This window comes from Tachyglossus aculeatus, chromosome 23 (genome assembly GCF_015852505.1).
Source record: "Tachyglossus aculeatus isolate mTacAcu1 chromosome 23, mTacAcu1.pri, whole genome shotgun sequence".
Taxonomy (NCBI): Eukaryota; Metazoa; Chordata; class Mammalia; order Monotremata; family Tachyglossidae; genus Tachyglossus; species Tachyglossus aculeatus.
This window is the reverse complement of record NC_052088.1, coordinates 26,457,634-26,485,376: the sequence shown is the minus strand read 5'-3', so window position 1 is coordinate 26,485,376 and position 27,743 is coordinate 26,457,634. Positions and strand designations below refer to the sequence as shown.

Genomic DNA, 27,743 nt, shown 5'->3' with positions numbered 1-27,743 from the left:
ACTCTTGGACCTGACTGTGTACGTTCCAAAATCCTTGCTCTGTCGTTGAGGGGCTAGTACTGTTTTACCTACTTTTCTAAAAAAAGCAGAGTGGTAAGGCGATGCTACAAGATTTGGAAGATGCTGCCCCCAGCATCTTTTTAGAGAAGAAAGTCAAGAAAGTAGCCGGCTCTGGTCATTATTGCGGCACCTCAGTGCTTTATATTCTGCAAAGATCCAAGTCAGTCTCCTTCTAGCTCCCCCATAGACTTGTTGTGGGCAGGGAATGTTTCTGTTATATTGTTGTGTTGAAATCTCCCAAGTGCCAATAGGCACTCAAGAAATACGTTTGACTGAATCAATCAATCAATCATATTTATTGAACGCTTACTATGTGCAGAGCACTGTACTAAGCACTTGGGAAGTACAAGTTGGCAACATACAGTGACAGTCCCTACCCAACAGTGGGCTCACAGTCTAAAAGGGGGAGACAGAGAACAAAACCGAACATACTAACAAAATAAAATAAATAGAATAGATATGTACAAGTAAAATAAATAAATAGAGTAATAAATATGTACAAACATATATACATATATACAGGTGCTGTGGGGAAGGGAAGGAGGTAAGATGGGGGGATGGAGAGGGGGACGAGGGACTGAATGACTGGTAGTGGACTGTGACTCAACCGTCTACTGGGTATATTGGGAATGTGCCCATCATACTGTTGTGTTGTTCTCTCACAAGCGCTTAGTACAGTGCTGTGCGCACAGTAAGCACTCAGTAATTACGGTTGATTGATTTTGTAAACACTCAGAATCACAGAATTTCAAGAATTTCATAGCATCCTGAAGAATGCATTTGGGCCCATGCATAATCTCGACACAAGATTGAGGCCGTATGGTCTAGTGGAAAGAGCACAGACCCAGGAGCCAGATGACCTAGATTCTAATCCCACCTCTGCTACTTGCCTGCTGTGTGATCTTGGGCAAGTAACTTCACTACTCTGTGCCTGTTACCTCGCCTGTAAAATGGGGATTAAGACCGTTGGCCCCATATGGGACAGGGATGGCATCCAGCCTGATAACCGTGTATCTACCCTGGTGCTTAAAACAGACCTTGGCGCATAGTAAGTGATTAACAAACACCATCATTAAAATATATGTCTTTACTTCTCTCAAAGACAGTCAGTCAGTCATATTTATTGAGTAGCAGCATAGCCTAGGGGATAGAACACAGGTCTGGGAATCAGAAGGTCCTGGCTTCTCATTCTGGCCCTGCCACTTGTCTGCCGTGAGACCTTGGACAAGTCACTTATCTTCTCTGTGCCTCAGTTGCCTCATCTGTAAAATGGGGATTGAGACTTTGAGCCCCATATGGGGCAGGGACTGTGTCCAACCCGATTTGCTTATATCCACCCCAGAATGTAGTACAGTGCTTGTACTCTGCACACAGTAAGCGCTCAATAAATACGATCGAATGAATGAATGGTGCATAGTAAGCACTTAAAAAATACCACAATTGTTATGACTTTGGGCGGGTCACTTGACTTCTCTGTGCCTCAGTTCCCTCATCTGTAGAATGGGGATGAAGACTGTGAGCCCCACGTGGGACAACCCGATCACCTTGTAAACTCCCCAGCGCTTAGAACAGTGCTTTGCACATAGTAAGCGCTTAATAAATGCCATTATTAAAGTAGAGAAGCCTCTCGTCCCCCTCTCCATCTCCCCATCTTACCTTCTTCTCTTCCCCACAGCACCTATATATATATGTATATATGTTTGTACATATTTATTACTCTATTTATTTATTTTACTTGTACATATCTATTCTATTTATTTTATTTTGTTAGTATGTTTGGTTTTGTTCTCCGTCTCCCCCTTTTAGACTGTGAGCCCACTGTTGGGTAGGGACTGTCTCTATATGTTGCCAACTTGGACTTCCCAAGCGCTTAGTACAGTGCTCTGCACACAGTAAGCGCTCAATAAATATGATTGATTGATTGATTACTGTCATTACTGAGCACTTATTGAATGCTGAGCACTGTACTGAGCTCTTGGGAGAGAACAATAAAACAGTATAACAGAGTTGAGAGACATTCCCTGCCCACGAGAGCTTACAGTGTAGGGGGGAAGACAGTCATTAATATAAATAAATAAATAGATAAGTACATGATAATAATGATGGCATTTATTAAGCACTTACTATGTGCAAAGCACTGTACATAAGTGCTCTGGGACTGAGGGAGGAGTGAATAAAGGAAGAAAATCAGGATGACGTAGAACGAAATGGAGGAAGAGGGAAAGAGGACTTAATCAGGGAAGGCCTCTTGGAGATGAACCTTCAGTAAAGCTTGGCGGGTGGCGAGAGCGATGGTCCGTTAGATATGAAGAGGGAAGGCATTCTGGGCCAGAGACCGGACTTGGGCAAGAGGTCGGCGATGAGATAGATGAGATCGAGGTATAGTGAGTAGGTTGGCGTTAGAAGAGCAAATTGTGCTGGCCGGGTTGTGGTAGGAGAGCAGAGAGGCGAGGTAGAAAGGAGCAAGGTGATTGAGTAAAGAGTTTCTGTTTGATGCGGAGGTGGATGGACAACCACTGGTGGGAAAAAAAACAATCCTGAAGAAATGATTTGGACAGCTTAACAATTTCATTTTGTTATATATCAGAAGCAGATGTTAGAGAAATAATTCAATAACTTCAGAGTCTGTGGAGCTCGCAAAACCATCTTATTCCATTTGTAGAACAGGTAATGGTAACTACTAAAATGTTATTCAGCCCTAAAAGTGTACCAAAATCAATAATAATAACACTTGTGGTATGTGTTCTTACTGTGTGCCAGGCACTGTTCTAAGTGCTGGCGTAGATGCAAGATAATTGAGGGGGACACAGTCCCTGTCATTCATTCATTCATTCATTCATTCATTCAATCGTATTTATTGAGTGCTTACTGTGTGCAGAGCACTGTACTAAGCGCTTGGGAAGTACAAGTTGGCAACATATAGAGACGGTCCGTACCCAACAGCGGGCTCACAGTCTAGACAGTCCCTGTCCCATATAGGGCTCACAGTATTAGTTCCCATTTCATAGATTTTAGACTGTGAGCCCACTGTTGGGTAGGGACTGTCTCTATATGTTGCCAACTTGTACTTCCCAAGCGCTTAATACAGTGCTCTGCACAAAGTAAGCGCTCAATAAATACGATTGATTGATTGATTGATAGATGAGGGAATGGAGGCACAGAGAAGTTAAGTGACTTGCCCTAGGTCACACAGCAGACACGTGGTGGGGCCAGGATTAGAACCTGGGTCCTTCTGACTCCCAGGCTGTGCTTTTTCCACTAGGCCAGGCTGCTTCTCAATCAATCAATTAATCATTAAGCCAATAGTATTTATTTAGCACCTACTGTGTGCAGAGCATTTTCTTAATGCTTGGGAGAGTAGAAAATAATTAGTAGACATGAGCCCTATTCTTAAAGAGTTTACAATCTACATTCCTCCATAATGATGTGGTTGAACGTGTTGGAATTGGAAGGGATTAGTCTGATAATAATAGTGATGGCATCTGTTAAATGTTTACTATGTACCAAGTATTGTTCTAAGCACTGGGGTAGATACAAATTAATCAGGTCAGACACAGTCCCTGCCCCACAGGTACGGGAGATATGGGATACAGAGGGACATATTAGAGATCCCACCCTGAGAATAGGATGGCCTTTTGGAAAGAGTAAGGCCCTGGGAATCAGGTTCTAATCCTGGTTTCTGCCATTTGTCTGTCGTGTGACCTTGGGCAAATCACTTCACTTCTCTGGGCCTCGGCTTCCTCGTCCTCATAAAATGGGGTTTAAATACCCCTTCTCCCTCCCTCTTAGACTGTGAGCCCTTTGTATCTACTACTACCGCATATATTGTATCTACCTCAGGGCTTAGTACAGTGCTTGGTGCATAGGCAATCAGTAAATATAATTATTATTATTGTTATTATGAGTAATAATAATATCCTTCCTACATTACCAGTGAAGTAATTCAGGGTCTTGCACTAAGTCCAGTATTGTTCAATATTTCTTGAGGATTGCTTGAAGGAACACGAGGTCTTGTATCAGATATAATTGTGGATATCTGGAAAACTCTTTTAACTCAGCAAGCTAAGAGCATTATCAAAGTCCTTGACTCAGTCACAGAGGAACTCGTTTATGTGCTGTTAACTGGTTTTAGAAGCGCAATCACAAGAAGGTGTGTTGGATGATAGTGAGCCTTATTTTTGACCCAACAAAGCCCTGTGGGTAGACTAGCTTGAAAGAGACCGGGGTTAAGTTTCAATGTACACCCACCAAACTGTATACACCGTCAGTGTACACAGTCATTTACAATACAGAATCGGGAGTTGTAATTGAATTCTGTTGCTATGGCAGCACACTGTTTAACGATGCAAGGATAGACAAAGGAGTAGAAAAATCAAATGACAGAATGGGCAGTAACATGGCACTAAAATTCAAACAGTTGTAGTGTTCAGTTTTCTTGAAACTCGGACTTGCCACAGACACCGTATCATGCGCTGTGAGGGACAAGAGCTATGTCTGTCTTGATTACTTTTTACCTGGCCTAACACTCAGTAAAGTACTTGGCACAGTAAATGCTTAATAAATATCATTATTATTATTAATAAAAAAATAATATCAACTATCAGTAAAGGATCATAAACAGTGTGGGCCTAGGATGCGGTCATCTGTAAGCTCCTTTTGGGCAAGGGATCATATCTACCAACTCACACTGTATTTTCCCAAGCGCTTATTACAGTGCTCTGCAGACAGTGCTTAATGAACATCATTGATTGATTCTCTACCAACATCAAATAACCTCTTTACTAGACGAGGCGTATGAGGAAATGTATCGCAGCAGGATGCTATTAGACTTGGAAGTTTTTTGCTTTGGGAGATTGAGATTGGCCTTTAGCTGTTTTACACCCAACTCAAACTAAAAGTGACAAAAAAGGACAAACGTAGATATTCAGAACAATACAGATAGAATGGGGGTATATAGCTATTAGCCAAGATCCATCTGCTAACTCTGCAAAGTCCCCATAATTAGGACTTCACCGGATTCTCAAACAGAGAAATGGCCAAAGTCTAGATTTAATCAATCTTGTAGACTGGAAAAAGTACCAACCTGGGAATATACAGACTGAGAGTTACAGAATGATATTCAAGCCACAAAAATTGGGAGCTGCAAATGCAGTGTTTTATTGTCTGATTACCAAAAGCCACTCACCATGTGCTTAGTCACAGGGGTGCTCTGTGGCTTTTGCTTGGATGAGGAGATGGAAAATGTATTTTTGACCGAAATAACCCCAGATTAGCTCACCTTTTCCCCAGGTGTAATTTTTAAGCAAAGAGAAAATAACTTCACCATCTGGAACTCTTCCTCTGGTGTGGTCCCAACTAGAAACAGATCAGAAGCAGCCAACGTGGTTAAAAAGCAGCAACCCATACAAACTGAGACTTTTTCCTAAATTCCTTCTGAGGAAAACTCTGTCCCACCTCTAAGGAAGCTCTTCCACTATTGGCGGAGAGTTTCTTCCAGAATGCAACAATAGCTGCTGGGAGATGTAGGTAAAACCAGCCCCTTGCACATTGGATTTTGTAGCATTTCTGGTCCTTTCCTCCCCTTTTAGCTAAGCCTGTTTATAAGAGTTTTAAAGCTGCCTTTCGGCTGTGACCCTGCTGTCTAACAGATGTCCAAACAGCCACTTTAAAATATACTGCCAAATCATGCTAGCTCTTTCTACACAATATCTCCCAGTTCCACTTTATAGGTATAGCCTGAATAAGAGACATAAAGTATTCCTAAACACTGTAAAGGGAGAATGTACTTTCTGTTTGCTCTTGTATTTCCAAAAAATGAATGAAGTTCAATAGAGGAAGGTAAGGGGAAGATGTACATTGAGTAAAGGTGAAGAGAGCCATGGAAATCCACATTCTCTCTGCCCCAACCGTTTCCAAAAAAAAAAAAAAGCTCTAATACCAAAAGTGATTTTTTACATTGTCTTCTCATTCATTCATTCAATCATTCAATTGTATTTATTGAGCGCTTACTGTGTGCAGAGCACTGTGCTAGGCGCTTGGGAAGTACAAATCAGCAACATATAGACAGTCCCCACCCAACAACGGGCTCACAGTCTAGAAGGGGGAGATAGACAAAAAAAAACCCCAAAAAACAAAACCGATAAACAGGTGTCAAGACCAACAGAATAAATGGAATTATAGCTATATGCACATCATTAATAAAATAAGTAGAGTAATAAATATGTACAAATGTACACAAGTGCTGTGGGGAGGGGAAGGGGGCAGGGCAGAGGGAGGGAGGAGGGATGGGGAGGGGAGAAGGAGGAGGAGAGGAAAAGGGGGGGTTTAGTCTGGGAAGGCCTCCTGGAGGAGGTAAATTCTCAGTAGGACTTTGAAGGAAGGAAGAGAGATAGTTTGGTGGATGTGTGGAGGGAGAGCATTCCAGGCCAGAGGTAGGACGTGGGCCGGGGGTTGACAGCGGGACAGGCGAGAACGAGGCATACTGAGGAAGTTAGCGGCAGAGGAGTGGAGGGTGCAGGCTGGGCTGTAGAAGGAGAGAAGAAAGATGAAGGAGTAGGGGGAGACGTGATGGAGAGCTTTGAAGCCGAGAGTGAGGAGTTTTTGCTTGATTCGAAGGTGGGCAACCACTGGAGATTTTTGAGGTGAGTGACGTGCCCAGAGCGTTTCTGTGCAAAGATAATCCGGTCAGCAGAGTGAAGTATAGGCTGAAGCGGGGAGAGACAGGAGGATGGGAAATCATAAAGGAGGCCAATGCAGTAATCCAGTTGGGATAGGATGAGAGATTGAACCAGCAAGGTAGCGGTTTGGATGGAGAGGAAAGGGTGGATCTCGGCAATGTTGTGGAGGTGAGACTGGCAAGTTTTGGTGACGGATTGGATGTGTGGGATGAATGAGAGAGCGGAGTCGAGGATGACACCAAGGTTGCGGGCTTGTGAGACAGGCAGGATGGTCGTGCCGTCTACAGTGACGGGAAAGTCAGGGAGAGGACAGGGTTTGGGAGGGAAGATAAGGAGCTCAGTCTTGGACATGTTGAGTTTTAGATGGCGGGCAGACATCCAGATAGAGATGTCCTGAAGGCAGGAGGAGATACGAGCCTGGAGGGAGGGAGACAGAACAGGGGCGGAGATGTAGGTTTGGGTGTCATCAGCGTAGAGAAGATAGCTGAAGCCGTGGGAGTGAATGAGTTCACCAAGGGAGTGAGTATAGATGGAGACCAGAAGGGGACCAAGAACTGACCCTTGAGGAACCCTTACAGTAAGGGGATGGGAGGGGGAGCCCGCGAAGGAGACTGAGAATGAACGGCTAGAGAGATGAGGAGAACCAGGAGAGGACAGAGTCTTTGAAGCCAAGTTTGGATAGCGTGTTGAGGAGAAGGGGGTGGTCCACAGTGTCGAAGGCAGCCGAGAGGTCGAGGAGGATTAGGATAGAGTAGGAGCCATTGGATTTGGCAAGAAGGGGGTCATTGGTGACCTTTGAGAAGGCAGTTTCGGTGGAGTGGAGGGGACAGAAGCCAGATTGGGGGGGTCTAGGAGAGAGTTGGAGTTGAGGAATTCGAGTCAGCGCATATAGATGACTGCTCTAGGAGTTTGGAAAGGAAGGGTTTGTGGGAGATAGGGCGATAACTAGAAGGAGCAGTGGGGTCAGGAGAGGATTTTTTTAGGATGGGGAAGACATTGGCATGTTTGAAGGCAGAGAGGAAGGAACCCGTGGAGAATGAGTGGTTGAAGATGGAAGTTAAGGAGGGGAGGAGGGAAGAGATGAGAGTTTTCATAAGAAGAGAGGGAATGGGGTCCGAAGCATAGGTGGACGGGGTGGCACTTGAGAGAAGGGAGGAGATGTCATCCGAAGATACTGTTGGGAAGGATGGGAAAATAGCGGAGAGGGTTGAGAGCGGGGTGGGAGGGGTGGAGAAGTGGGAGGGGTGGCTTTGGGGAGTTCAGACCTGATGGTGTTAATTTTACTAATGAACTAGGTGGCCAGATCGTTGTGGGTGAGGGATAGAGGAGGGGGAGGAATTCTCAATTTACGAAATACACAACTATTTTGAAATTGTCCAGTAAGGCAGAATCGATACCAGAGTTAGACTGTTAAAAAGAAAATTCAAACTCATTTGAATTTCTAAAATTTTCGTATTTGAAGTGCATTTTAAGCATATGTAAATCTGGTCTAAGAACAATACATGTAGAAAATATATCTTCTAAGTTTATCGCTGCTAATCCATCTCATCCCACATCATGAGCTCAAAAACTGTTATAACTAGGTGGACCATGAAAATGGAATTCTGTACCATGTGGAAGTGGGTCCTTGTTCAAATGGAAAATATGGAGAGGGAGGATGGAGTTGGGGAGGAACATAAAAACTTCAAATATTTCTAGAGTCATAGAAACACTTCCACAGGAAGGAAATATCCTGGGAATTAATCCAGGATATATCTGACTTTCCTGTGACTTTTATGTGATTTCCACATTGAATTTCCACGTTAAACCTCTCACCCAGGTCCTGCCTCTAACATGGAACGCCTTCCCTTTTCAAATCCAACTGACAATGACTCTTCCCACCTTCAAAGACTTAATTGAAGGCACATCTCTTCCAAGAGGTCTTCCCTGGCTAAGCCCCCTTTTCCTCTCTTCCCACATCCTTCTGCATCACCCTGATTTGCTCCCGTCATTCACCACCGCCGCCCAGCCCCACAGCACATATATACATATCCATAATTTATTTTTTATGTATTTATATTAATGTCTGTCTTCCTATCTAAGAATGTAAGCTCGATGCGGGCAGGGGAATGTGTCTGCTATATTGTTATGTTGTATTCTGTCAAGTGTTTGATTCAGTGCCCTGCACGCAGTAAACAAGCAGCGTGACTCAGTGGAAAGAGCACGGGCTTTGGAGTCACAGGTCATGGGTTCAAATTCCAGCTCCGCCAATTGTCAGCTGTGTGACTTTGGGCAAGTCACTTAACTTCTCTGGGCCTCAGTTCATCTGTAAGACTGTGAGCCCCCCGTGGGACAACCTGATCACCTTGTAACCTCCCCAGTGCTTCGAACAGTGCTTTGCACATAGTAAATGCTTAATAAATGCCATTATTATTATTATTATTAAATACAATTGACTGGTTGACTGATTGAATAATGTCATTTAAACTCTAAAGTGCTTGAACTCTCCATGACCCTGAGGGTGTTGTTCAAATCGAGATTCTCAGGTGAGCCCGTATATATTCTTTTATAAGAAAAGTTTAATACAACAGCTTAGCATTGATAATTGTTTGAACACAAATTTATGTAATGTTTCGCGTTTCATTATGGTACTTATCATTTAATTAAAAGAATATGATTTTACCTTATATGTTGTGAATATGCCTGCTGATTTATTTCTTTATTTTGAGGGAAAGTTATTTCTCAATATGATGGATCTGAACGTTTATATATAAAATCTTTTCACCGTGTTTATACTCACATTAAAACGTTCCTAATTTTCCAGATCTGATTTATATTTTACTATTGAAGATCTTTGGGTTCTTGCAGTTGTTTGAGATATTTATTGTTACATTTAAATACATAGTTGACGTACACTAGGAAGCAGCGTTGCCTATTGGAAAGAGCCCAGGCCTGGGAGTTGGAGGACATGGGTTCTAATTCCAATCCCCCACTTATCTGCTCTGTGACCTTGGGCAAGCCACGTCACTTCTCTGTGCCTCAGTTTCTGTATCTGCAGAATGGGGATTCAATACCTGTTCTTCCTCTTTCTTAGACAGTGAGCCCCATATGGGACCTGATTACCTTTTATCTACTTAGTAGATACAAGTGTCTAGTACAATGTTTGGCACATAGTTAGCAGTTAAAAATATTATAATTGTTATTATTATTATTATTAATCCCTAAATACAGTGATGCAGTACTATTCAGTAAAATAAAGTTTTTCTGATTCTGTTTAAAACCGCTTCACCAATAATGAGTTTTGAAGCGTCTATTCAATATGCAGTCTTCTGTTTCTATTCTCACTTTTAATTTTCCTTTTTTTTTTGCCAAAAAGGTGCTAGTTATTTTCCTGCATATGGGGTAATTGTTTTCAAACTTCCATCTCCTGTTCTCAGGTTTGATGTTTTTGTTAAGTGTGAGCTTTTTTTTTCAAAATTCCAGATTGTCAGTCATTTGTGAGGGTTTTTTTTTTTTTCAACCTCGCATACACACGTTTTTGTTGTCCAAGGATCTTGCACGTGGTGGTTTCATCTAAGCAGGAAGGGGAAAGGAAGTTATTACTGCTCTCTTCTGGCTGCCTGTAATAATAAATCATAACTAGCACGGCTTAACTGGTGGCTGGAGAGTTATCTCAATAAGTGCATGTGACCCAAAAAGTTTCAGTTTACACACCCTATCCCTGAGTGTTCTTGCCTACAAAGAGGCTTTTCCTTCCTGAAGTTAGACATAGGTTGCAAGAATTGAACCTGAAGTTTCAAAGTCCAGGAAAGTGAATGTTGTCTTTTCCTGTTGCTAGAGTAGAAATCCAGCTGCTGAAGTTTCAATAACCAGGGTGTGAGACTGCTTGTCCATCTGGGAGACACAGAACTGAGTTTAGCTCTTCGTTTCTGAACTCAGGGACCTTTTGAAAATGGTATGGTTATCTAGACAGTTACAGCTGTGTAGACGTTGGCGTCAGTTCTATTTGTGCATAGCAAATAAAATGTAATGAAACTTTATAATAATGTGCACCCATTTTCTGCAGTGTTTTCCCACATATAACATTTGTGTGCCGTGAAGTCTGAGCCAAGGACACAGAAAACGAGGTTACGTCTGCACAATGATTTCCCACAAGGAACATTTAAACCAGCCCGATCTATTGAAAAACAATCAGAACAGAGTTTCCCTGTATGAGACAACGGCAGGATTCCTAAAAATATGTATTATTGTCCCTGCAGAGGGCTAAGATATTTTTAAGTTCAAAAAGGAGAGAAAAGAACCGAAGACGTTTGTCTGCGTAGAAACACAGCTCTGTCCTATTATCTTTGAAAAGCAGCATGGCTTAGTGGAAAGAGCTTGGGCCCGGGAGTAGGGTACCTAATCCTGGGTAGGACACTTGCCTGTTGTGTGACCTTGGGCTAGATACTTAACTTCTCTGTGCCTCAGTTTCCTCATCTGTAAAGCGAAGATTAAATATATCTTCTCCCTCCAGTTTAGATTAAGATCGCCACATGGGACGGGGGCTGGGTCCAACGTGATTAACTTATTTCTACCCCAGTGCTTAGTACCGTGCTCGGCATTTAGCAAATAACATAATAATAATCCTTGTTCATCTTTGTTCATCACTTGTTTTCTCCCCCACCTCTTCTCTATACAACACTATTCTCTACCCAACAGAGACCTCAGATATCTAGACACCCCCCACTCCGCCGATTTACCCAAAACTGTAATGCCCCATTTGAGCTTCCTCCACAACTTTCCCTCTCTTAATGCACAAAACTCGCATCCCTTGCCCCTCCATCCAGATTTATGCCAGGCACTTTATACAGAGCGATTGGGAGTGTAAGAATCCCCCAGAGATTTGGGCCAATTCTGGCCAAATCGTGTGTCTTCCTCAAGATAGCAGGTGAATTACATGATCAGATTGTGCTACATGCTAAGGTAATGTTTGAGTGTCACTTTTTTCTCAAGGCTCAGTATCCATGAAGGTTGTCAGTGACTACCCTCTTAGTAGTAGTAGTAATAGTATTTATTAAGCACTTACTGTGTATAGCTATTATTTTGCACTCTCCCGAGCACTTAGTACAGTGCTGTGCACACAGTAACCGCTCAATAAATTTGATTGATTAATTGTAGAGCACTGGGAAAGAGTTTACTGGTAGGAATTAGATATGGAACCCATCCCTCATGGGGCTGGAATAACTATCCCGGCTCTGCCACTTGTCAGCTGTATGACTTTGGGCAAGTCACTTAACTTCTCTGGGCCTCAGTTACCTCATCTGTAAAATGTCCCCTCCGTGGGACAACCTGATCACCTTGTAACCTCCCCAACGCTTAGAACAGTGCTTTGCACGTAGTAAGCGCATAATAAATGCCATCATTATTATTATTATTGTAACAAGCACTTAGTACAGTGCTCTGCACACAGTAACCGCTCAATAAATACAATTGAAGGAACAAGGCCCTCTTTTGAGATGGTGATACAGTGCTGTTTCTGTACGCTAGAGAAAACTTTTGATCCTTATGATTGTGCTTCAGGCAGATAAAGTGGCATCAATGTCTTGTGGCAGGATATTACAGTTTTAAAACACCTCAGAAAAACTGCCTGAAGTAGGAAAACTGAGGGTTTCCCTTATAGCGGCTACTGTATTCTTTTTAATGAAATTACAAAAGGTATCATCATTTTATATTTAAATTTCTATTCATTCATTCATTCAATCATATTTATTGAGCGCTTACTGTGTGCAGAGCACTGTACTAAGCGCTTGGGAAGTACAAGTCGGCAACACATAGAGACGTTCCCTACCCAACAGGGCTCACAGTCTAGAAGGGGGAGACAGACAACAAAACAAAACATATTAACAAAATAAAATAAATAGAATAAATATGTACAAATAAAATAGATAAATAGAGTAATAAATATGTACAAACATATATACCTATATACAGGTGCTGTGGGGAGGGGAAGGAGGTAAGGCGGGGGGATGGGGAGGGGGAGAAGAGGGAGAGGAAGGAGGGGGCTCAGTGTGGGAAGGCCTCCTGGAGGAGGTGAGCTCTCAGTAGGGCCTTGAAGGGAGGAAGAGAGCGAGCTTGGCGGATGGGCAGAGGGAGGGCTTTTCAGGCCAGGGGGATGACATGGGCCGGGGGTCGACGGCGGGACAGGTGAGAATGAGGCACAGTGAGGAGATTAGCGGCAGAGGAGCGGAGGGTGCGGGCTGGGCTGGAGAAGGAGAGAAGGGAGGTGAGGGAGGAGGGGGCGAGGGGATGGACAGCCTTGAAGCCCAGGGTGAGGAGTTTCTGCCTGATGCGCAGATTGATTGATAGCCACTGGAGATTTTTGAGGAGGGGAGTAACATGCCCAGAGCGTTTCTGCGCAAAGACGATCCGGGCAGCAGCGTGAAGTATGGATTGAAGTGGGGAGAGACAGGATGATGGGAGATCGGAGCAGAGGCTGATGCAGTAATCCAGTCGGGATAGGATGAGAGAGTGAACGAGCAGGGTAGCGGTTTGGATGGAGAGGAAAGGGCAGATCTTGGTGATATTGCGGAGGTGAGACCGGCAGGTTTTGGTGACAGACTGGATGTGAGGGGTGAACGAGAGAGCGGAGTCGAGGATGACACCAAGGTTGCGGGCTTGTGAGACGGGAAGGATGGTAGTGCCATCAACAGTGATGGGAAAGTCAGGGAGAGGGCAGGGTTTGGGAGGGAGGATAAGGAGTTCAGTCTTGGACATGTCTAGTCAATGACTGAAATTTTTTAAGTCCATTCATGAAAGGTCTGTCCGGAGACCAAGTAAATGTGATTCCTACAGCCTAGGTTAAATCATAAAAGCTGGTAGGAAAAGAGATGGCAAGCCTGAACGTCTGGAGCTCTAGAGGGAGCTGCTCTGATATATTTGTGCAGAACCTCCTAAAGTGACTATTACCTGCAGCGATGATTTATCAATCTCTATGCCATCATAATAATCGCCAGATTTCTAGCCACGGCTGCAGTTGATGCTTTGATCAGAGTGCGCTAAGAAACCTAAATTTTTCAGATTGTGTCTTTTTAGAGTATTAGCTTCCTTTATCCAAATATATCACTTTATAGGGCTTGCTATGCATCTGTGTTACATGTGTGTATGGCAGTTTAGTCCGTAGTAATTAAATTGGGAATAAGTGTAATTTTGCACTCCAACAACTTTTTTCAGGTATGGCAGAATAAAGGCTCACCCCAGGATTCATTTTTTCTCAAAAATAATAATGATAGTATTTATTGAGCACTTACTATTTTCAAAGTCCTGTAGGTGTTTGTTTTTGTTTTGTTCTTTCCCACTGCAAGGCCCATTTAAGGCTGAAAAGGACTTCAGGATAGTGCCGAATTCTTTGCAATACCACTGTAACCCGGCAAGCGGTTGCCTCGGTAACCGCTACCATCTTCACCACCCTCATTAGCCAGCTCTATCAGAAACCTTCGCCACTGATGAAAAAGCTCCAGTCCACATTCCCCAACTTGTAGAATCAGGACTAGAACTCAAATCTTCTGCTTACCAGAACCATGTGGTTTCCACTCGACACACAAGCTGTGCAAGCGAAGTGCAGTGTAGAAACACTAATTACAATAGAGTAATATGAAAAGTAAATACTATTACTACATTAATAAATACTGTTACTATGATTACTGCAGTGACTCATACAAGAGGATTACTTGGATGTCCGGGCTGCAGGAGTAGAGCAGTCATCAACCAGAAGAATGCACCCCTGTTTACTTTTTAAAAACTCTGTGACAGCAGTAAGCCTGGTGACTGAGTGACCCAATGACAAATGCACCTTGCCCCAATTATTTCTGGGATTATATCAAGAAACAGTGTGCCTAATAGAAAGAGCCTGGGATCCAGAGGACCTGAGTTCTTAGTCCCATCTCCGCTACTTACATGCTGTGTGACCTGAGTAAGTTACTTAACTTCTCTGTGCCTTGTTGGTAAAATAGGGAAGCAAAGCCAGTTTCTCCCTCCTGCTTAGACTGTCAGCCTCTTGTGGGACAGAGATGGCATCCAACCTGATTATCTTGTATCTATCCTAGCCCTTAGGGCATCGGTAGGCCTTCTGCTGTATTGTAGTTTCTCAAGAGTTCTGCACGCAGTAAGTCCTGGCACTTAGTAAGCGCCTAACAAATGCCACAAAAAAGTAAGCACTCAATAAATACCAGTGATCACATAGTAAATATTGAATAAATACCACAGTTATTATTGTTATCACTACAAATGTTCGTGGAATATATATTCTAATGATCCATCCGTACTTCCACGCTCCCTCTTGCAAGGTGACAGAAATCAATAAATATTAATGCCAACCCAACTACCTCACAGCCCTAAAGCCAGCTGAGCCACTTACCTATGTATTCCTTAGGGGACCTAAACTTAGCAGAAGTTTGTGCAGAAATTCTACCTGATATCCTTTTACAAAGACACTTTTATTCTTCTTCTAATTGAACTCTCCCAAGTGTTTAGTACAGGGCTCTGCACATCGTTAGCGCTCAATAAATACCGTTGATTGATTGATTTTAATAAATAAATCCATAAAGACCCTAAAAAAAGGCTTATTCAAGTGGGACAAAGTTTTCGGAAAACCAAAAATGACTTGGGATCTTACAAATAGCTCTGCGTTGGAGATGGATCAGCAGAAGCCTACTGGTCATGGGAATACAATTGGGTGAGCAGGCAGTCCCACGTCTTCACGTCCAACAAAATGATTCCTTCTCCAAATAGCTCAGTAAAGCTATCAGGAAATTCATTTCCTCTTCCTCTACCTACCAGAGATTTCCCTTCCACTAGGCGTTGGAAACATAAATCTCCATGTGAGCAATTCAGTGAGCCCTATATGGACGAACAACGGCTTCTGCCAAAATGTTTGTTTTCACTGTGCATTTTGGCTCGACTCTTGGTAGGAAATTAGGGAACTTTTGTCCAGCAGCTCAAGCCCGTTTGGATGCAGGATGCCATGATGTCAGAAGAAACAGCTTGTGCATACGCGTACAAGCATCAGGCACTGAGAGTACTTCAGCACAATGTGGGGTGTTGGAAGATTACAACCCCCACATTTTAGGAGAACCGGGTGTACATTTACATAACAAGGATTTCAGAGCTCTGCTCTTTTGTTATACCAGTCAAGCGAAAGAATGTATTCAGTGAGTACTCTGGTGCAGAATACTATACTACGCACTTGGGGGAGTACGGTAGAGTTAGTAGACGTGGACTCCTCCTCTCAAAGAGTTCCTGGAATATATTTGCATTGTAAATATCTGTTCAAACTATAGAAATTATGAATCATCAGTTGAATACTAGACCACGTATTAAGAAAGAGAAAACAACATATGTTCCCTGCTCTCAGGGAACTTATAATTTAATGAAAAGAAGCTTCCAAGGATTTGCGTGCCCTTCCTGTCCCCTGCTCACATGGAGAACTGGGGATAAGATCCACTTGATCTGCCCCTAGACAGTGGGCAACCTGCAAAAATGTCCTGGCCAGTGAGAGAGGTAAAGAGAACTCCTGGGAGAGTGTTTCCAAAAGAAATGGAGCCAGGAAGAGGGCAAAGACAAGGGCAGAGATCCCGTATTCTTTCAGATACACTGTCCACCTACCCCTGTATGAAACGCTTGGGAACTACAACAGAAGCATGATGCAGGTTCCTTGTCCACAAAGAGCTTTCTCTGTGCCTCCCTCAATCGATTGTATTTATTGAGCACTTACTGTGTGCAGAGAATTGTACTAAGCACTTGGGAGGGTATAATACAATACACAAATATAACATACATTCCCTTCCTCAGCTTTCTCACCCGTTAAATGGGGACTTATGTATTCTCCCTCCATGTTCGACAGTGAGCCCCACGTGGGGTAGGGACTGTTCCTGATTGTAAGTTCTCTCAAGGAACTTACAATTTAATGAAAAGAAGCTTCCAAGGATTTGCATGCCCTTCCTGTCCCCTGCTCACATGGAGAATTGGGGATAAGATCCACTTGATCTGCCCCTAGACAGTGGGCAACCTGCAAAAATGTCCTGGCCAGTGAGAGAGGTAAAGAGAACTCCTGGGAGAGTGTTTCCAAAAGAAATGGAGCCAGGAAGAGGGCAAAGACGAGGGCAGAGATCCCATATTCTTTCGGATACACTGTCCACCTGCCCCCGCGTCAGGCATTCCCTATGCATAGACAGTCCCAAGGCGGCCAGCCCATCTTCCCTTTGCGCACACAAAACTCCTAGAGAAAAGACGATCCCTTCCTTCCCATCAAGTCTTCCCTATGGCAGAGAGGAGATAAGGAACGCCAGGTAAGTAGCAAGGTTTTTGTAAGGAGGCTCCCAATTTCCAAGAGATAGAATTACTGTCAGGTACAACACTGAGAATAATCATTACAGAAGCAGTGTGGCTTAGTGGAAAGAGCCCGGGCTTGGGAGTCAGAGGTCATGGGTTCTAATCCCGGCTCTGCCACTTAACTATGTGACTTTGGGCCAGTCACTTAACTTCTCCTTGCCTCAGGTACCTCAGCTATAATATGGGGATTAAGACTGTGAGCCCTATGTGGGACAACCTGATCACCTTGTATCTACCTTGGTGCTTAGAACAGTGCTTGGCACATAGTAAGCGCTTAACAAATACCATCGTTATTATTATTTTTAGGTGTAATACTAGGAATCGTGATGGCATTTGTTAAGCGCTTACTATGTAATAATAATAATAATAATAATAATGGTATTTATTAAGCGCTTACTATGTGCAAAGCACTGTTCTAAGCCTGGGGAGGTTACAAGGTGATCAGGTTGTCCCACGGGGGCTCACAGTCTTAATCCCCATTTTACAGATGAGGTAACTGAAGCTCGGAGAAGTTAAGTGACTTGCCCAAAGTCCCACAGCTGACAAGTGGCAGAGCCGGGATTTGAACCCATGACCTCTGACTCCAAAGCCCGGGCTCTTTCCACTGAGCCACGCTGTACCAAGCACTGCACTAAGTGCCAGGATAGATGACATTGTGATTGAATCAGAAACAGTCCCTACCCCACGTGGGGCTCACGGTCGAACATGGAGGGAGATAGATAAGTCCCCATTTAACGGGTGAGAAAACTGAGGCGGGGAATGTATGTTATATTGGTATATTGTATTATACCCTCCCAAGTGCTTAGTACAATTCTCTGCACACAAGTGCTCAATAAATACAATTGATTGAGGGAGGCACAGAGCAAGCTCTTTGTGGATAAGGAACGTGTATCATGCTTCTGTTGTAGTTCCAAGCGTTTCATGCAGTGCATTGCACTTTGTAAGGGCTAAATAAATGCTACAAGAAATGGAGAGTAGCAGGTGTGGTGATTTACATAAGCACTACAGGACTTGATCCCCAAGTCAGTGCTGCCATTCTCCAACCAAAGGGACACAAAGGAATAATGAGATGTTGACATAATTGCTGCCACCTCATGTAGTGAAATGGGTACTAGAACTCAGACTGGGTGAATGGTTTTCTAATCACCCTTTTAATTCTTAAGTGGATAAACAGAACAAAGCCCTCTTCGTAGGGAATCATAAGCATTTCACAGTTAGCGTGGAAAAAGTGAATGGTCTGTGTTATCCACTCCAAAGTCTGATGATGGATTTAATATATATTTTGGAATAATTTTCCAAATTATTCAAGTTCAGTTCTATTCTCGGCAGTGTTTAAATTCTTATAACCAACTTCATTCAGTGGACTTGCAGCTTTTGCCCATTTTGTTTTTACCAACTTAATAATAATAATAATAATAATGGTATTTGTTAAGCGCTTACTATGTGCAAAGCACTGTTCTAAGCGCTGGGGAGGTTACAAGGTGATCAGGTTGTCCCACGGGGGGCTCACAGTTTTAATCCCCATTTTACAGGTGAGGGAACTGAGGCCCAGAGAAGTGAAGTGACTTGCCCAAAGTCACACAGCTGACAGGTGTTGGAGCCGGGATTTGAACCCTTGACCTCTGACTCCAAAGCCACTCTTTCCACTGAGCCACGCTGCTTCTGAATTTGATCTGGACTTCTCAGTCTTCACAGATAGTGATGTCTGAAATGTTCTTCTAGAAGGAGAGTCGGATCAGCATATTCGATTTTTTGCAGTATGCAGTGTTTCATCATCGTCATCATCAATCGTATTTATTGAGCGCTTACTATGTGCAGAGCACTGTACTAAGCGCTTGGGAAGTACAAATTGGCAACATAGAGAGACAGTCCCTACCCAACAGTGGGCTCACCGTCTAAAAGGGGGAGACAGAGAACAAAACCAAACATACTAACAAAATAAAATAAATAGAATAGATATGTACGAGTAAAATAAATAAATAAACACTGAGGCAAGGGCCACGGGACGGGTGAGTGTCTCGTGGGATGGGGATCGTGAGTGGATTCCTCCCGTGTAGGGAGAGCACATGGTGAGAGCTAGCTGCCCACCACGGGCGCGGATAATGGAATGGATTCTTCCCGTGTGGGAAAGCGGATTCGTCCCGAATGAGAAGTGCACATGGGTGAGAGCTAGCCGCCTCACCCACGCGTGATTAACCTGTGATTGTGTTCTTCCTGTTAGGGAAGCTCGAACTTCCAGACTGTGAACCCGCTGTTGGGTAGGGACCGTCTCTATATGTTGCCAACTTGTACTGCCCAAGCGCTTAGTACAGTGCCCTGCACACAGTAAGCACTCAATAAATACGGTTGAATGAATGAATGAATGAATGAGACACTAGAGCCAGCACTTAACATTGAGAAGCGGCGTGGCTCAGTGGAAAGAGCCCGGGCTTTGGAGTCAGAGGTCATGGGTTCAAATCCCGGCTCCACCAATTGTCAGCTGTGTGACTTTGGGCAAGTCACTTCACTTCTCTGTGCCTCAGTTACCTCATCTATAAAACGGGGGTTAAGACTGTGACTCTCATGTGGGACAAGGACTCTGTCCAACCTGATGATCTTGTAATCCACCCTGGTGCTTAGTACAGTGCCCGGTACATAGTAAGCACTTAACAAATACCATTAAGAAAAACCAACAACAATTTTAAATTTTTAATAATAATAATAATAAGAGCATTTATTAAGCACTTACTATGTGCAAGGCACTGTTCTAAGCGCTGGGGAGGTTACAAGGTGATCAGATTGTCCTCCGGGGGGCTCACAGTCTTAATCCCCATTTTGCAGATGAGGAAACTGAGGGACAGAGAAGTGAAGTGACTCGCCCAAGGTCACACAGCAGACAAGTGGCGGAGCTAGAATTAGAACCCAAGTCCTTCTGATTCCCAGGCTTGTGTGCTCTATCCACTAGACCCCATTGCTTCTCGTGGGTGCTTGTTGGGAGACGATCCTTCCTAAAAATGTAATTACTTTGAATTTCTACCCCGGATTTTTTGAACTCACTGTTACTAGTTCAGATGTGTAATATCGCTGCCCTCCATCTCTAAACTGAGGATTGCTTCAGACTGTGTAAAAAATGGGAAAAAATCCATATATTTTGTCCAGCTGGAATTCACTTTATTCTCAAGCATATTCATACCATGAGTTACAGCTCCAGAAGAGGACCCTGAAAGCAGCCCAGTTATTTCAATATGTAGCCACACATCCAATCTTCACACCCTTTAGACTGTAAGCTTGTTGTGGGCAGGGAACGTGTCTATATCTCTGTTGTATTATACTCTCTCAAGCACATACTTTAGTACTCTGCTCATTGGAAGCACTCAGTAACTACCCTTGAGTGATTCAGGAAGTTTCTAGAATCCCGATCAATGAAATCTGGCCAGCTAAAGTTGTTTTCCACCTCAGAACTGTCTGAGGAACATCTGAGGTTCCTAAGGCAGTTGGTGGTGGTAGTTTTTCTTCCTGCCTAAGACCCGAGTTGTTCTGCAAAATCTAGTCTGTGTCCTCGGGACTGTGAAGAAGGGAGGACGTGAACAAGGGATCAGTGGACAGAGAAATGAGATTGAGGAACAGTAAGTAGGTTGGTGTCAGAGTGGGCTGGGTTGTAGTGGGCGACAAGCGAGTGTGTTAGGAGGGAGAGAGCTGATTAAAATCATTTTGAGGTTGGAGATTGTGTTAGCAAGTTGCCCTCCCATAGTCAAACTGCCGTTCAGCTCCTCCAAACCCTCCTCCCCTCTTTTTCCTCTCCTCCTCCTCCCCATCGCCCCCCCTCCTTCCCTCTGCCCTACCCCCTTCCCCTCTCCACAGCCCTTGTACATATTTATTACTCTATTTTATTAATGATGTGTATAGCGCTATAATTCTATTTATTCTGATGGTAATGTCACCTGTCTACTTGTTTTGTTGTCTGTCTCCCCTTTCTATACTGTGAGCCCGTTATTGGGAAGGGACCGTCTCTATGTGTTGCCGATTCTATGTGTTGCCCCTTCCTTCCTCTCCCCCTCGTCCCCCTCCCCATCCCCCCCATCTTACCTCCTTCCCTTCCCCACAGCACCTGTATATATGTATATATGTTTGTACATATTTATTACTCTATTTATTTATTTATTTATTTATTTATTTATTTTACTTGTACATAGCTATTCTATTTATTTTATTTTGTTAGTATGTTTGGTTTTGTTCTCTGTCTCCCCCTTTTAGACTGTGAGCCCACTGTTGGGTAGGGACTGTCTCTATATGTTGCCAATTTGTACTTCCCAAGCGCTTAGTACAGTGCTCTGCACATAGTAAGCGCTCAATAAATATGATTGATGATGATGATGATTTGTACTTCCCAAGCACTTAGTACAGTGCTCTGCACACAGTAGGTGCTCAATAAATACGATTGAATGAATGAATGAATTTCACCTTTCAAAACCCCTACTTGGGTCCCACAGGGGCCGCAGACACCCAGATTGAGAAATACTGACAAAACTATAATTAACCAGGGATATATGTTGCCAACTTGTACTATATGTTGCCAACTTGTACTTCCCAAGCGCTTAGTACAGTGCTCTGCACACAGTAAGTGCTCAATAAATACGATTGATGATGATGATGATATTCATTCATTCAGTCATTCATTCAATCGTATTTATCTAGACTGTGAGCCCACTGTTGGGTAGGGACCGTCTCTATATGTTGCCAACTTGTACTTCCCAAGTGCTTAGTACAGTGCTCTGCACACAGTAAGCGCTCAATAAATATGCTTTAATGAATGAATGAATGAATTGAGCACTTACGTTGTGCAGAGCACTGTACTAAGCGCTTGGGAAGTACAAGTTCGCAATATATAGAGATGGATATGGTATCTATTGAGCACTTACTGTGTGCAGAGCACTGTACTAAGGGTTGAACACTGCCTGAAATTACTGGATTAAAGAGTAAAGACATCCTCAATGGGGCTACCCCAGTATTTACCTTCTATTTCACGTCCCGTGAGACCAATTTGACCATGAGAAGGAGCAACTACTTAAACCAGATTGGTTCTGCCTGCGTGGCTCAGTGGAAAGAGCCTGGGCTTGGGAGTCAGAGGTCGTGGGTTCCAATCCCGGCTCTGCCAATTGTCAGCTGTGTGGCTTTGGGCAAGTCATTTAACTTCTCTGTGCCTCAGTGACCTCATCTGTAAAATGGGGATTAAGACTGTGAGCCCCACGTGGGACAACATGATCACTTTGTATCCCCCCAGCACTTAGAACAGTGCTTTGCAGATAGCGCTTAATAAATGCCATTATTATTATTATTAATGCAGCTTCTGTAGGTTGGCATGAGGAACCTCAAGCCCCTTGGGCTACTGATTGTGCCACCTGCTGACTTCTAAATTTACAAGATTATAGGATCGTTCATTGTTTCCTTCAATCCCCAAATCATTAGTTGTATGCCAAAGTTGGTTTTGGAAACTCATTTGTTTTAGCAGCTTTGGATGCAGCCACGATACATATGCACTCTATTGTTATCAGGGGAAAGTATATAATCTTTGTCAAGTGGTGGAGCTCCAACTCTTAGGTAAAACAATTATTATGGCTTTGAAAAAAGCCAGGAACATGTTCTTATTCGGTAGGCTCCAACAATTACTTCAGGTCTCTGGAAAGTGCTACTCTTTGCAAAATGCAAGTGATGCAGAAAGATAGAGGTTTGTACTTTGCCAGCTAAATTCCTCATTGTTGAAATATTTTATTATATAGTGTTGATTTAAGTTTTCATATTCCAAATGCCAGTGTATTTCAAGAGGAAGGAAAATATTTTTAAAAATTAAATCTAGACTGTGACAGATACAAGTGGTGTACCACTGAATAATAAATGTGAAGTATTAAATCAAAATACTGTTTTATGCTCTTTTAAAGTAACACTGGTGTTGCAGGTGAATATTTTGTAGTCACAAGATCAGGTTGATAACCAGCATTGATTTTAAGATTTTAACACATTAGAAAAGCAGAAAATATAAGACGCAAAGATTTAAGATGCGGAAATGCTGCTGACACAGCATTAACAATGAATTGGAATAACATTAAGTAGTGTTCAGTGAGAGGATGTGCATATGTAGCCTTTAGAGAAAATCAAAAAAGAGACATTTTTTTATTCAGAATGGCAACAAATAGTGCTTCAGTATCAAAAGTATAGGTTACAGTGTTCATCTCTGAATCCGAGAGGTGTAAAGTCATTCAGTTTCTTTCCATTGTTTTTGAAAAGTGCAGCATTACATTTTCCGGGAAAATAGTTTATAGAGATTGATGATAAATGATAGCCGGCTTTATACAGGGAAATTGTTCTTTTCCACCAACACGAGAAGAATTTAGAAGGAGAAAATGACATTTGATACAAACTAATAGTGAAGATATTACTATGGCATTCAGGACTGCAATTTATTGTACTTTACTATAATTTTTCATTAGGTCTTCTCTCTTTCAGTGTTTCAAATTAGGGTCACTAGTATTACACAGGCGATTAAAACCTTTTCTGTCTTCTTTTTACACAGAACTACTCTTTTTCAGTTCTTTATCTCTCATGCCGCCGATGAGTTCCTCATTGTTTTCACACAGATCCAGGCTTTATTTCAGAAATAGTGTAATATTTATAGAAATAATGTTTTTTACTATCAACAGAAGCAGTGTATTGGCAAGCCAAATGATATCCACAGGCTCTGAAGAGAAAGATTTGTGTGCATATTAGAGACAGCAAAGGGTTACAAGATCTGGGAGAAGTGGGTAGTTAGATTGGATATGAAAAGAAAAGAACCTTGACAGGTCAGAGCAAAACTGCTTTTTTTTCCCTGATGTACAACCTATAGAAAAGTAGTAGATGTTAGTCATGAGTTGCTTACTGTGAACCACAGGTATGTACTTTCCTGAAATCCAGAAACCCGGAGTGAAAGAAACCTGTAAAAAGTGTCCTCAGAGACTCCTCCAATTTTTCACTACGGTCCCTTGAATCCTGGAATTGCCGTAACCCCTGGAAAACAGTAGAGCACCATAGTTCTAATACCTAAGTGGAATTGGGTAGAAGAAAATATTTGGTCTTTATATTTGGTCTTTCCACTTTCCTAAATAAGGGCAGAGTTTGTTTTTACTGGTGTTGAAAAAAAATTTGAGGACGTAATGAGTTTGCATTGTTTGAATATCATTATCTGGGACTGAGCAGACATCTCTTCGGAGGCAGGAAGAAATTACTGCCAATATTTTATTTTCCTCTTTTTAAACAGATGATTCAACGAGAAGCAGATGTAAAGAGTAAGGTAACTGCTGTGGCGTTGACAGACTCCGTTCACAATGTATGGCATCAAGAAGCTGGCAAAACTATTCGAGAATGGATGAGAGAGGTGAGAGTGAATTTTTTAAAATGCTCGTATTCTCTGTGTGAATCTTTACATCCTGAGCCCCCATTTGCTTGGGCTAGAACATTTAAAGAGAGTCCTTGCGCAGAAATGCACAAACAAAATGGAAATACTGCTGAGGAACAAACTCATGAGTCAAAACAAAGAAAAAGTGGCTACATCTCTTCTTCCTTGTGTAGATAATGAGTGGGCGAGGAATTGAATCTTGGAAGAAGGTTTCAATTTTAGGAAATATTTTTTCCCGCTGTGTACTTTTGGCACTAGCTGTTTAGAATCAGAGCCTTCTAATTGCAGGGGAGAGACTTGCATTAATGTAGGCTCTAGCTCCTACTTTGCCTCCCAAAAGGAGGTCACTTGATGCCTCTCCTAGCTGTGTTGATTCTCTATCACCAGTGTGGTCAAAAGAAAACCAATCCTCAGAGCTCAGAACAAAAGGGCTGGTGGTGGCCGTTTTCCAAAGGGGGATGGAGTTGGCCCACGTCATTCATGAATTTTTCTTTCTCAGTTTTGCTTTGCCACAGCCATCCCCGGGCCTACCAACTCGTGTTTCGCAAACCGACCCCCTGGATTTTTCAAGGTTTTCCAGAGAAAAAAGACCAGTTTTTTTGCAAGCTGAAAAAAACTCTTCATCAGAATCCCCGTTCTCCCCCGCAATATGTTCTGCCCAGCGTGGTATTAGACAGTCTCCTATTTGTGTGAGAATCTACCCCCACCCATTTCCATTGATTTTAGTGATTCACCATTCACTTGTCTACCTTTTGTGCCATCTTGCTGCAGTAAAATCCCACCAACAGTGAGAGTTCTGATCATAAAATTGAAAACTAGACAGTGACTCATTGAGCGTGTCTCTAGGATTTTTCCTTTTCTTGCATTCATCCCATACTTCCTGCTGGAGGTATTTGCCTACTAAGCTCATCTGCTTTATATGGCATTTATTTTTCTAATGCCGTAAACAGGTTACATGCCTCATCTGTACTTCTTTGTCATTTCTAGTCTAACAGCATAAATATTCATTGGAATTATTTCTCCGAGCCCAGTATTTTCAGGCACATAATCCTTTATTGTTCCTCTTTGGATTTCCTCCAATTTGTTTATGACTTTTAATAACTTGAATCAATATTCTAAACCCAGTCTCACCCAATCTCTCTACATTCAGAGACACTATCTCCCTTTCTGAATGTGTGCAAGGATTAATTAGATGACATCTGGAAAAAAACTTGGAGGTCTTCAGAAGATGAATTTATAGAAAAAATGGTCTCTCCTTATTATCATCGACCCCGGTTTGTCCCTCGTCAAAGGTAGAGGACAGGCTGTCAAACATCCTGAGAGAGAGAGAGATCGCATCCTCAAACTTTGCAGAGCTCAAGGAAGTGATATGGCATCCTTACCTGTGTTGCACTAGGAGAGAACAGGCCCTGTTTGCAAATTTAACCAGCGACAGAGTGTGAGGAGTGTTATTGCCATCAGATTTTCCACACTTTTAATAATAATAATAATGATGGTATTTGTTCTGTGCTTACTATGTGCAAAGCACTGTTCTAAGCGCTGGAGAGGTTACAAGGTGATCAGGTTGTCCCACGGGGGGCTCACAGTTTTAATCCCCATTTTACAGATGAGGGAACTGAGGCACAGACAAGTGACTTACCCAAAGTCGCACAGCTGACAGTTGGCGGAGCCGGGATTTGAACCCATGACCTCTGACTCCAAAGCCTGTGCTCTTTCCACTGAGCCACGCTGCTTCTCACGCTGAGCCACTTTTGCCTCATCTCTTCGGAGTTCCTTAAAAAGGTATCTTAAGGAGATGTGGAGAAGGGCACCCTCAGTAACCTGGAGAGTGATTTGGCTGCCAAATAGGTGTAATCCTGCGTAAATGGAGAATAAGACAGAGGGCGAGGGAAATTACTTTCTCCTCAACAGCTCCCAAGAATGCATTACGATGCCCTTAGTTGCTACAGATGAGAGAATTGGGCTCATTATTAATATTATTATTACTATTATTATTAGAACTTGATTATCCTACCAAAGGAAACGAAACCTCAGTTGAGCTCAAGCCACAATTACCATGGAATATTTTTCATTACTTTCACACTTCTCAGTTGTCTGTTTACTGTAACACCTCTTACATCTTTCGGCATTATCCCTTCTTATCTTTCTCATTGAATATGTATCTCTAATTGCCAGTGCATTAAGCTAAAGTTTTACAAGTTGAAGATGTATTTTTTCTCTGTCCATTTTTCTTACATTTTTTTTGGTCCTCACTGATTTTTACTGCATATCTCAATTGGTTTATAAATTGTGAATATGATTAATGGGCAACTCCATTTCTCCTTTTGGTACTCATGATGACATAGATTCCTATTTTAATTTTGAGTACAATGTGAAGTTGGTGTTGTACTTCTGAGGGGCAGGGTTACTAGGGGAACTACTGCTGGGGAAGGAAGCAGGCGAGAGAGAGAGAGAAAACCAGGTCAGAGAAGGAAGAGACAAAAAACGGGTTTGAATCCCGGCTCCACCGCATGTCCTCTGTGTGACCTTGGGCAAGTCACTTAACTTCTCTGAGCCTCAGTTACCTCCTCTGTAAAATGGGGATTAAGACTGTGAGCCCCGCGTGGGACAACCTGATCACCTTGTATCCCCCCAGCGCTTAGAACAGTGCTTTGCACATAGTAAGCGCTTAACAAATGCCATCATTAATTAATTAACACAAGAAGTGGCAGAGAGGACGGAGAGGATAATGGGTAGAAAGATAAATGCAGACACTGAGATACTTGCCTTGTGTCTGCTGTTCAAGCAGCGTGGTTTAGTAGGAAGAGCACGGTCTTGGGAGCCAGAGGACATGGGTTCTCATCCCGGCCCCGCCACTTATCTGCTGTGTGACCTTGGGCAAGACACTTAACTTCACTGCGCCTCAGCTACCTCATCTGTAAAATGGGGATTAAGGCTGTGAGCCCCACATGGGACAACCTGATTACCTTGTATCTACCCCATCGCTTAGAACAGTGCTTGGCTCACAGTAAGCGCTTAACAAATACAACTATTATTATAATTATCTTTTTTTATTATAATTATTTTAAGTGCAAATAAGAGCCCAGGCCTGTAGTAGTAAACGCAGGGGCAGGAGCCCAAGGCTAACACTAGCCACTGAGGGGACAGAGAAGCCCACCCCCACTGGAGCCCACTGTTGGGTAGGGACTGTCTCTATATGTTCCCAACTTGTACTTCCCAAGCACTTAGTACAGTGCTCTGCACACAGTAAGCGC

At 42.9% G+C, this 27,743-nt stretch overlaps 1 protein-coding gene across 2 annotated transcripts in view; it reads left to right on the top strand.

Annotated features, from left to right (window-relative positions):
• Window positions 1–27,743, top strand: part of FAM172A (family with sequence similarity 172 member A) — a 445,054-nt gene that overhangs the window by 287,742 nt on the left and 129,569 nt on the right. For both annotated transcript variants that reach the window (XM_038765425.1, XM_038765426.1), the window contains exon 9: window positions 24,352–24,468. In XM_038765425.1, coding sequence (XP_038621353.1) covers window positions 24,352–24,468 — 117 coding nt within the window. The remainder of the gene's footprint in view (window positions 1–24,351; window positions 24,469–27,743) is intronic.